The 16,840-nt window shown below is 40.5% G+C and overlaps 1 protein-coding gene across 1 annotated transcript; it reads left to right on the forward strand.

Moving 5' to 3' along the window:
* The first annotated feature begins 794 nt into the window (after positions 1-794).
* FAM177A1 (family with sequence similarity 177 member A1) lies at positions 795-16,638 on the forward strand. Its single transcript, XM_088058379.1, has 5 exons — positions 795-928; positions 4,913-5,091; positions 11,493-11,559; positions 13,257-13,354; positions 14,178-16,638. Exons 1-5 carry the CDS (start codon positions 862-864, stop codon positions 14,388-14,390), a joined length of 624 nt encoding a protein of 207 aa, XP_087914505.1. The 5' UTR covers positions 795-861; the 3' UTR covers positions 14,391-16,638.
* Positions 16,639-16,840: the final 202 nt, after the last annotated feature.

Below are 16,840 nucleotides of genomic sequence, written 5' to 3' on the forward strand. Positions count from 1 at the left end.
GGAAACTATTCTTAATGTTAGAGGGTTGAAAGATGGCTCTTGCTGTCATGTAAGTGCATATTACAGTCATTGGCTCCGCCTCACTCCCCCTAAAATTAAAACGGCTCCCTTCTCAATCCCATAAAAAGAATGTTTCAGATGCTTCCACCTCCAGCTGTTTTCACTGGTAGTTGACATTTACCAATGTACATTTTGTCGGGCTCAGCACACACTGGAGGCAGAAGGGCTCCCACCTCTCCCCAGGAGCAGCTGAGCAAACCTCTTACCTGGCAAACACTTCTCTCACCCTTCTGGGCACGTATGTTATTTTCTTACCCAGACGCAGCTCAGGGGCCAGGGCACTCTTGGTGTACATTCGTTTCTTGTTCAAGGGTTCTTTCTTTACAAAGGGCTGAATTGCCTGAACCAACACCCAATCCTGCAAGGGTGGTCCTGGGCTACTAAGTCTCCTAGCTGCTGTCAAGGAACTCCACCTGCTTCTTAAAATATTATTGTATTATTTTGCAGGGCTTCACATTATTTTGGGGAGGTGACGTGCGTGTTACCCCAAATCGTGTGCTTTTCCCTCAGTGCAGTGGCGGTACGGCTGTCCCTGGCATCCCGGCTGTCTCTGGCCTCCCCTGCCTCCCTCCCGGCTCCGGTTAGTGCCGGGCTGCGCAGAGAAGCGAACCGCCCCGGGCGGTGTGAGCGGTACCCCAGCCTCAGCGGGGCGGCTCCCGGCCGCCGTGCGCTCCATCCCCGCGGGCCGCAAGCACCGCCCCGACGGGCGGTGTGACGGGCGGCGCCGCCCGGCCGCTCTCGCCTCCCCGGGCCGCGGCGGGCCCCCTGCCGCCCTCCCCCGGCGCCGCGGCGGGCGGGAGGATGGAACAGGGGCTGTCCGCCATCACCCTCTACTGCGCGCCCGCGGCCGGCGCCATGGAGCCCGAGCAGGGGAGCGGGGCCGGCGGGGCGGGTCTCCCGGGGGCGGGGGGGCCCGGGCGCAGCCGTTTCCGGAGCGGGGCGAGGCGGCGGCGGGTCCGGCCGGGGTGTGGTGGTGTCCGCGGCCTGAGCTCCCGGCGGCGTGCGGGGCTGGGGGAGCCCCGGGTCCCCGCGGTGGCGGTGGGCTGCAGTGGCCCGGCCGCGGTCGGGAGGTCTGTCTGTCTGTCAGCCCGTGTGCCCTTCCATCCAGCGCGCTGTAATTACAGTCAGCGCGGCGGGCACGCGTGTCTCCGGTGCCTCCTGCTCGTCGGCGGACAATGCCTCTGACAAACGAGCCTGATGAATATTGAAGCGAGACAGGTTTCCACTTCCCTCCTGTCAAGTTGGCGAAGGCGTAGGAGGTGATCAGGTACAGCAGCTCTTAATTACAGTGCAGCCGGGCGAGCTCGCCTGTCCCTGCCGCGGCCGCTCCTCGCACCGGCCTCGGCTTCGCCCTGGGTGTTGTAGGCGCTGCCGCTGCCCCTTCCCCGGTTATGGTGCCTTTCCAAGGCTTGTTTGGATAGTATCTTTTCTAATAGTCGTTCTCCGGCTCTGTCATCTTGATATCTTTTGTTTCTGAAAGACTCGTGCTGTTTAATTTCAGTTGAAACACCAGGGTGGAAAGTCAAACAAGCAATATGAAAAAAAACCCAAACCACTCAAGTCTAAACAGCCCCTGCCTCCGAAACCTAGACAAAAAAATTATCAAAAAATCAGCAAGATATCTAAGATAGCATGGTAGAAATATTTTTCATTAGCCATTACCAGCCTTCTAGTGACTAGCAGAGTCAGGTCAGTAGACCTGTGCAAATGGAATTACTCATCTTTCTCACGGAGAATGGACATCACACAGTTCGGTGCTTTGGGTCATAAGCTCTTAAAAGGATTCCTGCATTTGACAGGTTAAAAGATGCCAAAGTGAATAGCCTCGTCTCCCTATTACTTTTTGCTTTTCTTCTTTGTCTCCTTCATGAAACTTTATGTTATTGCATCACCTAATACTACTTGTGTCAGCTCTCCCAGTTTGCCTGCAGGTGTCCAGGCACACCTTATCGTTAATTGTCATTTATTTATTTTGGCATTTTATATGTGGACTAAAAGTCTATTGTGCTGGGTATTGTATCAGCACTGTCAAAAGATCCCCTGCTCTCTGTTTCTGGACAAAGGGTGAGATGAGTGGGTGTAAAGAAGGTAAACAAAGAACATGAGTTTCAGATCCTGACTGCCTGACAGGCAAGTTTTGTATGCGTGCCATAAAGCCAAGAAAAATCCCAAGAGGACATTTGAAAGAAAGGGGAAGTTGCCTTGCAGTGTTTGCCGAGTACCTTAAGAGTGTTAGCTAGTGTGGCAAAAGCACAAGAGTGACATAGTTGCTGGAATAGCAGCCAAAGTAAATACTTCTGTGACGTGGGCACAAATGCTGAGTCTTTCAAGACCATATAATGTGTTAGAGAAGGAGGTGCCTGTGAAAAAAAAATGAGGTCAGAAACCTGACTAAAGCCATGCACTAGAAGAAATATCTTTGTAAAAGCTTCCTAAATTGGAAAAGAAGATTGAATTTGTAAAGGAAGATCAAAAGTATAAATTCTCAGACAAGAAATCCTGTAACATTTGAGCCATAAAGTGAATCTAGCTGATAACTTTAGAATAGATCTGCATTGCCACAGTTTTGGAAAGATGAAATTTATTGGTGCTGAACTTTCTGCTCTGGGCAAGTTGGCTTTTATTGATGCTGTGCAGGTAAAACTTAAAAGGCCAGTGATGACTAAAACCCACACTCAGATTTGTTGACTAGGTGATAAGCAAAACAACAGATGACATACATTATTTTATTTAATAATGTAGGACTTTGAGCCAGATTACTAAGGGAACCAGATTCACTGTTCCTTGGTGCATCCTTGCTGTCTTTAACTAGTGTACTTGTCTGAAATGTAGCAGTACTGGATTTGTAGAGCTGCTTACTGTAGGTAGTGTGAGTGTGGGATGGGTGTTCAGGGAACTGAAGCTTGCTTTTAAAACTTGAAATATTAAACAAAATTTTTTTAAAGTTAAAATAATTCAAGCAGTTGTACTAAATTAGCCAAAATCAGATGAAGAGACTGCTTTTAGAGGAATTCTAAGGAGGGGCTCACATTGCTTGCTGTCATTAATCACAGTGATATTTATGATGTTGTGTTTGAAAGAAACAGTGCTCTTCAGTACTGTGACTAAATATAAAAACAGTGTAATTGTATGACGCCAATAAAGGAGTGTGGAATGTTCATGAAGAGCTGATTCTGTAGTGCTTTTTGCACAAAAAGATATAGAACCAAGTCACGGGAAGTGGCACTTCTATAATGGCAGCTTTTATAATGGCAGCAAGGAGTGCTCCCCCGTGCTCAGGTTGCTTCACTGTTTTCAGCATTTGTGGTTTTGTAGGTTTGCTCTGTTCCCAGGACAGCAGAGAGATTGCGCTGGGCCCCAGGTAGTCAGTTTTGTCTTTCTACATGAAAATGGGATTCTGCCTGAAAATACAATCCTGTTTCAGCTGACTTACCCCATTGAAAACTTGCTGCTGGATTCTGCTCTGCTCCTTCAGGAAAATGCCTAAAATGTGCCACCATGGCTAAAGAAATGCTGGGGGAGGCTGAGATGACTTGCAGTTTTCAGAAGCAGTGGTACAGGGCTCGGAGAGATGATGAATGGGTGCGCTCCCTCTCCGCACTCTGGAACTCTGCACGTGATCCTCCTTCCCTCCCGCTTTTCTGTGGGCATGAGAGGAATCCGTGGCTGGAATGAAGGATGCAGTTCTGCTCCCCAGGACCCTCTGCTGCCTCTCTCTCCCATGCCCACTGTCTTTCCTGGCTAGCCAAGCCTGCTTGCCTTGCAAAGCTGTGCTGTGTAATCTAGCATGAGAGGTGGGGATGGTGATGCTGCACAGCAATTAAGGGATGTCTTAAAACTCCGTGAAAAAACATATATTTTTATTTATAATCCAGAATTGTGCTCTGTGGAGATCATTAGGTTTGTGTAGGAAAGAAGTTAGAAATTGGAATGCATTTTATGCAACCTGGATTCTGCAGACACTACGCATGTCATTCCTTATGATACAGTTTCAAATTACACCAGCTCATGCATTTTTAAAAACCGTCATGGTACATTAAAAACATATGGTTGGCATTTCCTAACCTCTGTGGCCTTCTCTTCATGACAGAAGTGTTTTCAGCAGTTTTGTGCATTTGATGCAGTAGCATCTGAAGCTTTTATCAAGATGAAGGCTCTATTTTGATAGCTGCAGTACAAAACCTTACTAAAATTCTCTGCCTGCAGGACTGACTAGCCTAAAAATTTATTGACTGGCCTTTGAACTGGAAGTATATATTCTTAATGCTTGTGACCCAAAGACTGCATTGTAGCATTCAGCAGCTAGAGAACACAGATAGACATTGTACTTCTCACTTTGTATGTTCTTAGCCACAAAACTAAGTGCTGTTCTTTTACCCTGGTCCCTTGTACTAATCGCGGTTGCTGATGAAAGCCCACAGGGGCAAATTCTTTGGTGCATCTTTTTAAAGCTTGAGCCTGGCTGCTTAGTTATTCAGTTCTCTTTTGTGTTAGAGGTGTCTGGCTGCACTTGCAAAGAGGTGGCTACAGCCTATGAACTACTTGATTAATTTCATTAGATATTAATTCCAAACCCAACAATACTTTTAAATACTAAAATTTATGTGCTTATCAAATTATTTAATGAAATGTGCTCCACCCAGAAGAAACCTCTGTGTTACTTTTAGAGAAGGGATCAGTTTTTGCATATCTGCAAACAAGAATGTTTGTCTTTTACGTACAGGCAAGCTCTTATAAATGTCCACTCTGAATGCTAATCCAAAATATTTTAAATATCTCATGAAGTTTGTTAAGGGGGAACTTTTCAGTTCCAGAAGCATGTACTTGAGATAATGATTTTTTTTTTCTTTATAGCAACTTTCAAAGGGAGAGAGTGGCTTTGAGAATGTGGAACTGGGTGTCATAGGAAAGAAAAAGAAAATCCCAAGGAGGGTTATTCATTTTGCAAGTGGAGAAACAATGGAAGAATATAGCACAGATGAAGATGAAGATGAACAAGAGAAAAAAGATCTGTTGCCACCTGTGGATCCTGTAGGTATTTTACTTGATAAATTGCTACTTCTGGTTTACTGGACAGCTATAAACATTTTATACTTAATTTTTTGTGTCACAAATCTGATACAGTCTTTAGTATTATAAATTCTAGTAATTTGATTGGCTTAACTGACTTGTAAATCTGCGGAAAGTATTACTGGGAAGTTTTGTCCTGGAGTTCTCTTCCACTAAAGTAGCCTTATTAATTAGGAATGGGTTTAATTTCTTGACAGTTCTAGTTTGTCCTCCCCAGCATTTTAATTTCTAATAATAATTGCCTTGTGTCTCCTTGATTTGTACTGTTGTTTAAAAAAAAATTGCAAGGGAGACATTTTTTTCCTTATGTTTGTTGACAGTGGAGATTTCAACCTGCAACTTAGGGTTACCATAACAACAATTTGATATAATTAAAAGAGTATAGAAGGGAAAGAAACAGGTGAGTTGCAGAAATAAAGGAAGACTGGTGTAATATATGAAAATCAGATTTTCAAGGACCTGCCTAGTCCATGTAAGTAATGTTCATCTGTGTTGTAAATTGTTGAGATGTTGCTCAGCCTGTGAATGGGGTTTCCTTTTATTGGTCCAGATTTCAAGTGAAGTCTCAACAATTAAAGCCAGTGGTGTGCATTGTAGCTGCTAAAACGCATTTTTATTTTTGTCAATGATTCTGGGTCTATACTTAGAGGTAAAATGAAATATATAATCTGTTTCATTTTGCTGACCTGCTGATCTGATAAACTATTTTGTAGTGACAGTGTGACTGCAAAGCTTACAGCCACATGTGCCAACACCGGTGGCAGCAGCTCCCCACCCTCTAGAGTCAGTCCCAGAGAAGTTCTACATCGTGCTCTTCAGCTCTCCACATGCCCAGTCTCATGTTTCTTTTATGGCAGCCACAGAAACTGGTGTCCCATCCACCTCTACCCTTCTGCCTACCAAGAAAGAGGTTTGCTTTGACTGTCAAGCAATACCTCTCTTCCCCTCTGTAAAATTAATTTGTCTTGAAGAAGAAAAAGGTCTCCAGTGAGACTGTGGGAATTCAGGTGGGACTGGGGGTTCCACAAGTGAAGCTGTTGCATTGTGTTTTCTATGGATTGATGGCATTGCTCTCTTTCTTGGTAGGCAGTTATTGTATACAACAAAAAACAACATTAGCCTGATAGCAGATAGGATATTATCACTGTTAAATACACACAAAGTATATAGTTGGAAAAGAACTGTATTATAGTCACAAACAATGAGTAAGATGTTAAGCTGCCTTGCTGAGTACTAGGGTGGTTTTTTTCCTCCTTGAGGATCTTCTCAAATAAATGCAGGAGCTGTGAAACTTACTGGCTATTATGGTAATGTTCAGGTATCTTCAGAGCGAGGTCTGTTCCCCACTAGGCAGTTATGTCAGATACCCGTGGATGTCTGAGACATTTTTGTTCCAAATTATAATGATCAGGGAACAAGATGTATATTATTTTTTTGTACAATTTCCTGACAGTAGAAGAGCTCCATGGTAATGCAGTGATGGAAGGCTCACAAGCCTTGGTGTAGGTGTTGTGAGGGCAGAGACATGTGTGCTGCTGTGCAAATGGACACTTAACTAAAGAGCCCTCAAGTGGCCACAACAGCCAGGAATGCTGCGTGATTGTTCCCCTCCACTGCTAATACAGATTTCATTTCTGAATACCAAAAAGTATATTGTATGGTGGAGTTAAGATTGCGTTGTTCTCCTTTTATAGTTTATTAAATCCTTAATTTTGAATACACTTTTTAATAAAAGGACCCCCCAAATCAGAATAGTTTATTGTGGAGCACACTACGCCTTATTATGCATTGCTTTTTACCTCGGACAAAATGAACTTGATTAGAGCAAGAGTTGCCATTAAGTGAGGTTTACTTTATCTCCTGCATGCTTTGTGTATCCCAGCTGAGCCAGACAATTGAAGAAATGTTAGTCCAAGCTGAGCTTTGATGTTTTAGCCAACAGCTGCTTTTAAAGTGTTATTTTGTAGAATTTCTATAAAAGCAATTAAATAGTCTGTTTGCTGAGACCAGCATGTCTAAAACTTGTTATCTCAGTTGGGATACAAAAAAGTATGTTGCAAGTAATAGCTGTTTCTGGACCAGTTTATTTTTGGAAAAAGCACATTTAATATTTTGAATGGAAACTTTCCATCACGAAATTTCAAAGCTCTGCTGGTTTTAGCATCCTGGCAGTTTTTGAATCAGTTTGAGGGAAACAAATATTTTGCTATGTTGTAAAGAAATGTCTTCAGCAAGTACCTTGGTTTAATTGTGTTTTAGAACTAAGCAGGTAATGCTAATGTGTTTCTTACTAAACAAAGTATTATGTATATATCCTGGTAATACCATAACCAGAACACTTGGTGTGGTGGGTTCCTATTACTCATAACAAAACAAATTCTCAAAAACAACTGGGTTTTAAATTTTCTTTGAAACAACTTCTGGTGCTTCTACTGCTCAGCACTCAGTTCATTAACATTGTTGGACTGGGGTGTCCATTCTGCTGTGTTTTGTATTTTTTAATCCAGAACACGGGATATTATTTTTCAGATAATGGCATTCAGTATTATCTGAATGTTCTCACACTGAAATTCAAATGCTTTAGCAGCATAAATGTATTTTTGATTATTTTGTCCTAAAATGTAGATGTTTGCACTCTGTATGTGTATTTTCTTTTGTTTTTGCCCACCAAAACTTTATTTTGTATTAATTATGAAGATAACCCTTCTGTTTCTCCCTGGAGGGACACTTGGTGTAAACTCTTAGCTGCATTCACATATTAGATGAGTAGACAGAAGGTGTAGTGTAAGCCTTCACAGAGGAACTGTAAGCAACATATGACCAAGAAGACATCTGCAACAAAGCTCCAGGAGAGATGTAATTTTCTTAACCATGAATGCTCAGAAAGATTGAAACACATCCTTGCAGGAAGGTTATCTTGGTATCCTGTAGTTAAAAGGGCCTTAACTTCAAATAGCAAAAATTCCTTTCTTGAGGACCATCACATTCTGATTTTCTTTTAAGAACTTGAGGATGAAGGAGAAAAATGGTTACTGACTAAGTAATAACTACTCATAATATGGTAGAAGCTCTTGATGGAGGATGGTGTGTGTGTTCCGGATCTTGTTTCCACTGACTTAGGTGCCAATGTTGTAGCATTGAACAGTCATTGATTAAACTAATTTAAAATTTATCTTGGCACAGTAAACAATGAAAAGGTATCTATTTGGTGGTGTATATTAATTATTAAATACAGGATATTTTTTTTTCCTTAATCAGGAAATTATTATTTTTCTCATTTTGCCATTTTCTCTGACAAAAATAAACCCTACATGCCTTGGAAAGTTTAAGTGTTATTAGGACTGAAATCTGCCAAAAATAAATACATATGTGGATTGTTTCGGAACATGGTGCACTCAGAAATTCAAGGGAACATGTGTGCTCCCTTCGGCAGCCCCATACTAGGGAACAAAATCATGTTCTGTTACTGAACCAGAGGCCCCTTGGTTTTACCAATGATGGAATCCATTATGTTAATTCCTATTTAAATTAAAATTACACATTAAGATATTTTGTAATTTAAAAATCAGTTGTCAAAATCATTGTGTTTTCCATTTTAACAACAAAATAATTCAGGATAGCTGAATAATATTAAACATTGTAGAAATGTCTACTAAAGGCATTGATTGCTAGAGAAATATAATAAACACTGTATGTGTTTCATACTGTCCCATGTTTCCTTTCAAGAAATACAATATTGCTGTGTCCTTGAGTTGATTAAAGACTGAAGATTAAGGCTTCTGTGGCTGGCCAAAGGAAGCTGATATACAGTATCTGGGTATGTGGTTCTGCAGGTCTGTAGGACATGACTTGGGTATGGTTTTCCAGTTTCCAGCTCAGTGTATCAAAGCTACTTCACAGACAAGGATTAATTTGATCAATGTCATGTCACTCGAACGGTTCCAGTTCCCCCACACCAGTTCTTGCCTCACATCTGCCATTTCTGCTTCCATCTCTGAAGTGCTCTGGGAAGGCACCCAAATTTACCCTGAAGAGGTAAAAGGGGGAATGCATGGAAAAAGAAGGTGATTCCTTGGATGCGTTTCCTTGCTCCTGGTTGTTCCTGGTGTTTTATTCTGCAAAGCATCTCCTTTCTCCTGTTGATTTCCTGTGAAGTACCCTCTGTCATGATTTTTATATTGCCTTTTGAGACACTAGAAAGAAAGTTATTTTCTTAATTGAGGAGTCTGGCAAAGCCTTGTTTGTCAGGGATGAGGAAATGTCTGGTTGGGCTTTGTCAGAAAGCAGAGGTTCCCACAAAGCTGAACTTAGAAGTGCTTCCAATGTACCAAACTGATTTTTAGCTGTGGTGGGGGAAGAGTAGGAATAGAACTTCTGTGTCTGCTGAGCCTCAGCTGTTACCCACATTTGTGTTACCACAAACTTATTAGAATGTTCTGGGTCTAAGTAACTTCTGTCACGTTGAAGTTCAGCTTGTCTTTTCACTCTGCAATATTACAGGAGCTCTTGTAGCTTCTTTCTTACAGCACACAGCAGGCCCTTGTTTGTCCTGTGCCCTGCATGAATGCTTTTTAACCCTGTCACCTCATCATGAAGGATTGTACAGAGCCCTGTCAGTGCCATTATTTGCACCTGTGGCAACAAGCTTTTCCAGCACTTTCTTTGATTTCAACTGGGCAAACTCCTCGTTAGCCTGTCTGCCAGCTGAGCACATAATCAATGAGCTGGAGGTGCTTTTGTGTGAGCAGGATAGCAGCTGGTTTTGCTTACACTTTTACCTTGGCAGGACATTTTCCATATCCTCTGCCAAAAATATATAGCAACTGGCTTTTTGTCAGCCTGCCCAACTTGAGTTTCTGGCCTGACAGACAATTTCTTGCTGCACTGATTTGTAGAGACTATGCTTGGAAAGCACCAAAGTCTAGTAGCTTGTGTACATGCATACTGAGGCTATACCAGGTAATTTCTGTACCTGTATTGTATTATTTACAATAATTTTGGCTGTTTCTGTACAGATACCTGTTAAATAAGACCATAGGAAAAGGTTACTGACAAGCAGTTCTTAGCAGCAAGCTATAAATACTTGTGTAGCTGAGTAGACCTAATGTGTTTTATTTAATGAAAGCTGACACTTTTAGTTGCTACTTTCCTGAAGAAAAGTACTTCTACTTCACTAGAGATCTTTTTTGGGGGAAAATATGTATCGAAGACTTGCCTGAATACAACAGCCTGTTAACTATAAATAGGTTTTAGTTCACTATGAAAGTTGAATTTGCCTTTTCACAAAAGGGAAAGCCTACAATTTTTCCCCATTAGCTTGGAATCTGCTTTTTCCCTTTTTATTACATGGTTTTATTTGGTTTTCTAAACAGATACAGTCTCTTCCATTGATGAAAAGCATAGCCTGTGAACACACATTATTTTATAATTAATTTAATTCTAAATCTTTAATTTACAATGTATATATCTATATATCAGTTTATGTGGAGACTGCAGTATTTTTGCTGTAGCTTTGAATACACTCCAGTCGTGCAAAGAGAAATTCCTTTTCTTTGTCTATCTGGCCAGCCCTTCCTAAGGAGTCTGCGTCCCTCCACAGCAGCCCTCAGTCCATTCACTGCATCCCCGGGATCCCGACGAGATCCTTCCCCTGCAGCTGCACACAGATCTCCAGTTCCCCCTGTTTCTGTCCCATCCTGTGTGCCCTAGTGTGCAGGCTCTTCAGAGGGACTTCCTTACATGAAAATGCCTGAGGTGGCCCCAGCTGAGCCCTGTTTTATTCATGTTGTGTTCCTGTGGTTCACATCACCCTGGGTGCTTTGCTCAGCAGCCTCCCCATCCTCCCCCAGAGCTGCGGTGACTCCCCCTTCCCTCGGGGCTCCTGGTTTAGTTTTTCAGGTGTTGTTTCAAGGGATAATTCCTATTTGGTTGTAAATGCTTGAAAGCAGCCTCTTCTTCAGAGGTTTGAAGGTTTGGTTTGATTTTAAACAGTCTTTTGCAGTTGACTCATTACTGTAACGAGGGACTACTTTGTTACCTCACTTCTCCTCTTGGACTGATGGAATTCAGAATGTTGTGCAAAGGTTTTTCTAGTCAGGGATTGAGTTGGCTGCTTGTCATTTCCCAAATCTGGAAATAGGAAGCAAAAAGCAGTGAAAGAAATTTTCCCAGAGGTAAACCATGGTTATATTTATATCTTATGGTGATACTTTGCTTCACTTATCTGGTCTACACTTATTTTAAAGCAAAAACATAGTAGCTGGAAAACAAAAAACATTGCAGGTCTTTTTGGGGTTTTGCATGTGTTATTTTGTGCCGTGACCATACAGCTGTACGTATTCATACTACTCTTGTTCCTGCAGACAACACTCACATGGGGACCCTACTTGTGGTTTCACATGCTGCGAGTTGCCACATCAACCTTATCAGGTATTGCTTTATTTAATTCTAGGGTAAGCCAGAAAGGGAATATTGAAAGTCACAAAGTCATGTTGACAGACTGTAAATCATCTTTGGGTTTTACTTGTTGTTTTTTCAGAAGGATGGTTTGAGCTGCATTTAATCTGTGGAGACATACTCTCCTGCCTTGGGCACTTTTAAATTTTATTTTTTTTTTACTTTCAATAAACAACTCTTGCATGGAAGAATGAGCAGAAAATACTACTTTTTCCCCTTTTTCTTTGTATGGATGTAGATTGATGTTGGCAAGGGAATATATTTGTTTTCTATTAGATTTTGTATGGAACCATTTTGTGTGATGTTACCTGAAAAGAATGCTGGCTGGTATAACTAAACTAACAGTTTTTCTGAAGACAACTAGAAAGCATCCCAAGAACACATCTAGTTGTGTGTCGTACAATGAACTTCTGTGGTTACAAAATAAACAGGATTGTTGTCAAGGGTCTTAAACTCACTGCACAGACATTTATTTGATTCGTGGCCCTCTTAAAATTTAGCAAAGTTTTGAAAATGCTTGTCATAGTCTGTGTTCTTTCCAAGGTGTTAAGTATCTTTACTGGGGTTTTTTTCCACAAATATTATGGAGTTTCTGTCACTGTACACATAATTTTGAATACTTCTACGTTTTTGACAGTCTGTTATATTAGTTAACCTATCCTTAATTTTAGAAACACTTTTCCTCTAATGTACAATGAGAATATATTCCTTGACGCATCTGTTCTTCATACGCAAGGGTAGATATTGCTTTCCTTTTTTTAGAAGTCCTTTATGAATTTGAAAATCAGTCCTTCCTTCTTTGCACTTCAGTTTTGGCTCTTACATCTGTAATTTGAACTGATCTTTTGCACAGCACTCAGCATGCCAGGATATCTATAAAATTAGTTACTGTGAATGTTCATTGAAGCAGTCAATGACTGACTTCTAACTTTTTTCCCTGAGGATGACTCAGTCATTTGCATCCTTGGGGCAGATTTACAATTTGAAGTGCAGAATATTTGACTCCTTGCTTGCCTTTACTCAACCAGTGTTATCTCTAGCCATCACCGTGGTAAAGAAACTGACACAAGCTTACCCCGTTGCACACTTTTGACTGTGCTCTACCTGTTTTAGCAAAGTAGCACTGAATGTAGCCTACAGCTTGAAAATTGAGACAGCTGAAACATAAATACTTTGTTAATCCATTAGTTTGCAACACAGAACATTGTTAAAACTGACTTGAAGTATACTTGTATCAATAAATACTGTCTAGTTTTCTAGGACTACTAGATTGAACTACCACTACAGTTGGTACCCATGTACTTTTATCTAACCTTGATTTTCAGTTAAAGTTCAGCTTAAGGCTTACCCTTTATCTGATTCCTAGGAAAACAAACTTAGAGCCGAAGCTAAAACTAGAAGAATTCAAACACTACCACCATATATATTTTCACTGAATTTCATGTTCTTCTCCTTTTGTTCCTTCCTTATCCTAAAGAACAATTATTAGTATATTCAGCTAATAATTACCTATAAGGAGATTAACCTCACAGATTTTCATTTTATTTTGTGAGTGAAGCAGGACTACAGAAAACCATTCAGGAAAAATGGTGATAATTTTTGTAATAAAACTTCATTGAAGAATTTTCTTCTAGATACTAATCCTATGTAAACCTCTCTTTACTTTTTAGTGTGTGATTTCCTGGGGGAAAAGATCGCATCTGTTCTGGGAATAAGCACACCAAAATACCAATATGCCATTGATGAGTATTACAGAATGAAGAGAGAGGTATGTGTGTGAGCTAGGGTTCTTGCACTCCTTCTCTCCCAATTTGTCTTCCCTGTTATTCTAAAAAATAGAATTTGTATTCTAGCATTAAAATGAAGTTTCAGACCCTCAATTTCAGTTTGCCTCCAGTCTTCATATGATGCATTAATATTTTCTTATCAATCAGCCTTTTCTCTCCAGCTCCTCAGTCTTAGAAACAGGTGCATCCTGACCTCTGCTCTGTTTCTCTTGTGCAATGCATTTTCAAGTCAACACTGTCAGAAAGCTGGACAGCTGCTGAACACTGTAAAGAGGTGTCTGCTAACAATACACTTTCCAACTCTAAAACTTGTTCAACAGTGTCAAGGGTAAAAAACCATGAAGTTACCATTTGTTCTAAAGCATAACAGGACAATACTGATAGGTAGCCAGTGCTTTAGGCAAAAAAAAAACCCTAACCCTTAATAATCTCCATTTAAAAGAGATGGAAAACATATTTAAAGCTTTATTTATTTTTTTTTTAATTGAGAGCTGGGAAAGCTGCAGAAGAGGTAGACCCATCACTATTGCTATTAACTAAAGCTGCTTATCTAGATATGTGTCTTTTCTTCTGTGTTTGTTTAATGCAGTTTAATCCTTCACTTTTGGTGATTTTTTTTTTTTTTTCCATAATGGGAGTTCCAGAATCTACCTCATCTTATGATCAGCAATAGTGACTGTTTTCTAGTGGAACAAAGGTCCTTACTTTGTAATAGCAACTGGTATGCTCTTATGGAAAGACTTCAAGTTAATCTAAGTAGTAAATAGTAAATAGTAGCATATGAATCTGGTTATCTCTTTCTAGGAGGAAGAGGAGGAACAGGAAAACAAGATGTCAGAAGAAGCAGAAAGACAGCATCAGGAACAGCAGAACAAGCCACAAGCTGAAGCTCCTGTCCAGACAGACCAGCCTGGAGCAACAGCATGCTCTTCATTTGAGAATGTAAACTTTGAAAATGAGGGAGATTGCCCGCCCATTGCAGAAAATAAACAAGATGTAGTTCCTGTCCCTCCTTAAGCGTAAAGCTCTGTATAATGTAGGAAATAAGAACTGTCAGGTGTCACAATCTGCCTATAAACAGGAAAAATAGGATTATGCTTGTTCAGTGAAATACAACTCTTATCATTCTTATTGATCAGGAGAGAGCTAGGTGATGTGTGTTCAGTCTGTCTGTCTAATAAAGGATGAGGCATTCTGCCAAATTGGCATTTCAGTTAAAAGGAAAATTGCACTACAAACATTTGGTCTGAAATTGAATGTGTGAGCTAATTTCTGTGTAAAGCAAGTAGAAATGTCTTTTCTTGGAATTGCTGTGTCTCTAACACCTGTGGTATGCAGAGGCAGTGCTGTTTACTACTTCTAAAAACCTGATTTGCACACTGTTTGCAACTCGGCTCTCTATGAATCGATTAATAGGAATTAATATCCTGTAACTCAAAAGTAATTATAATAGAGTCTTATGCCCCCTATTTATTGTCACTGTTGTATGCATGTATTTTTTTTTCTGTTGTTAACATAAGAGAAAAATGTTAGATTTAATGTTAATTAGAATAAAGGGTCCACTGATTTTTTTTTTCCCACATAAAAATACCCCAACTTTCCAGAAGGCTATAAGCACCTGTAAGAACTTACTAACAAGTACCAGCACTCTTGGAGGCTAATAGTGCTCAGCTGCTCTGTTCAGTGCTGTAGCAAAGTTCAGAACTAACGTCAGTGTAGGCTGTTCTCACTCCAAGCTCAAGAATTAAGAGACCCATGTGCCTGAATGCATGCTCTCAGTGGTCCTGGGAAAGAAACTGAAGTCTTGCAAAATTATACTAAGTGCATTGGACACTCTATGTAGTACGGTCTAGAACTCTGAACCTTTTTGGACATGGATTACCCAAGCCTGTGTACTTGAGTAACCTAAACCAAGCATGTGTTGAATGTTAAATTACCAGTATGGGATGTTCTACTGCAGATGGTTTGCATCCTGTTAGCACAGAATACATAAAGAGCTAGGAACAACAAAACCAAACTTAGGACTCTTTCCTTCTCTAAAATAATGTGATGCGATACTGCACTGGCAACAACAGAAATTTTTATTTTTGTCTAAATGAAGTGCAGGAAGCTCCACATGTAATACCAATTAAGGCTATTTTACTGCTATGACTGTAGTACCTATAGCTTGTAAAAGGTGAATGGTTTACTTTTGAACAATCAGCTGTCATTGCCCCAGTCACTTTCTATGGACAATTGTTGTAGGTATAGGAGCAGAGAACCTGCACCAGTTACTACATAGAACTTTACTTCTGTCCTTGAGATTTCTAAAAAAAAAAAAAAAAAGAGTTGAAAATAGTCCTCAGTGAAATTGGGCTGTTGGGTATCATGATGTGTCCCTGGCCTTGCTCCCACTGCCAACTAAGGAACCTGATGTAACACCACAGGTCAGGTAACTTGGCTCTTGGTGTCAGCAATTAACTATGTATTTCAGATGACCCTCTGCCTGAACTAATATCCTGTACAGCACAAACTCTTCCTCTCATATGTCTGTAGCTCTCCAGCACTACAGAAAATCTAAGGGGGAGGATTCAATCATGCACTTTAGAGTCCATCTCTTTTGGTACTCCATTCTTTGCCTTTTCTGAATTGTAAGACAGAGAGTGCTGACCACAGTGTAAAATCACTCCTTAGCCCTGAACATCTGTAAGGGAGAACACCTGGGGAATACACAGAAAACCAGCTTGTTAGGAGTTCTTATATCATCAAAGAAAAAAAATCTCTGAAAGCTTGAATAATACCTTGACAGCTGAAGGATATCTTGCTTTTCTTCCAAATTAATGTCAATTATTTTTCTTACCTCCATTCCCTACTATTCATTGCATAACAAATGCTCTCACTGCCTTTGTATAAAATACTGTATTACTCACTGTGCCTTAACTTAATCCTTCCTTTTTTTCAAGCTGTATGAAAGTGGTTACTTTCATATTGGTTTAATTTTTCTGTAAATGCATTAATTGGTTATTTTATATTTAATATAATTTTTGAACTGGAAGTTGGCTATGGATTTTCCTTTAAAACTGTGTAGTCTTTGAAACTTTATGCCTGTACGCAGGTGCATGTGCCTGTTTACTGTTTTCATCTTTACCCAGTCATAGATCCTGGTTGAATATTCAGGCACCAGAATTCAAAATAACATTTTACCCCCACCCCTTCCTTAGACTGTCATGTAGTACTCTGTGTTCAGCACTACCTCAAGCTAATAAATAATGCAGGATTGCAAACACTTCTGGCCTGGAGCTATTGTAATTCTGTCTGAAAGTTGAAACATTGCTGTGGCTTTCTTAAGGATTAAGAGAGTTTCACAGCTTTAACTACTGCTGTAGCTCAGTTGTACAATTAAGAAAGACTACATAAAATACTTGCACAGGAGGTTAACTTGGTGAAAGCCTCTGTACAGGTGCTTGCATTGGCTTTAACTAGATCTA

The sequence above is a fragment of the Pseudopodoces humilis genome, chromosome 7 (assembly GCF_049639895.1).
Source record: "Pseudopodoces humilis isolate 2021_Gansu_Grassland_sample_001 chromosome 7, ASM4963989v1, whole genome shotgun sequence".
In the NCBI taxonomy this organism is placed as follows: Eukaryota; Metazoa; Chordata; class Aves; order Passeriformes; family Paridae; genus Pseudopodoces; species Pseudopodoces humilis.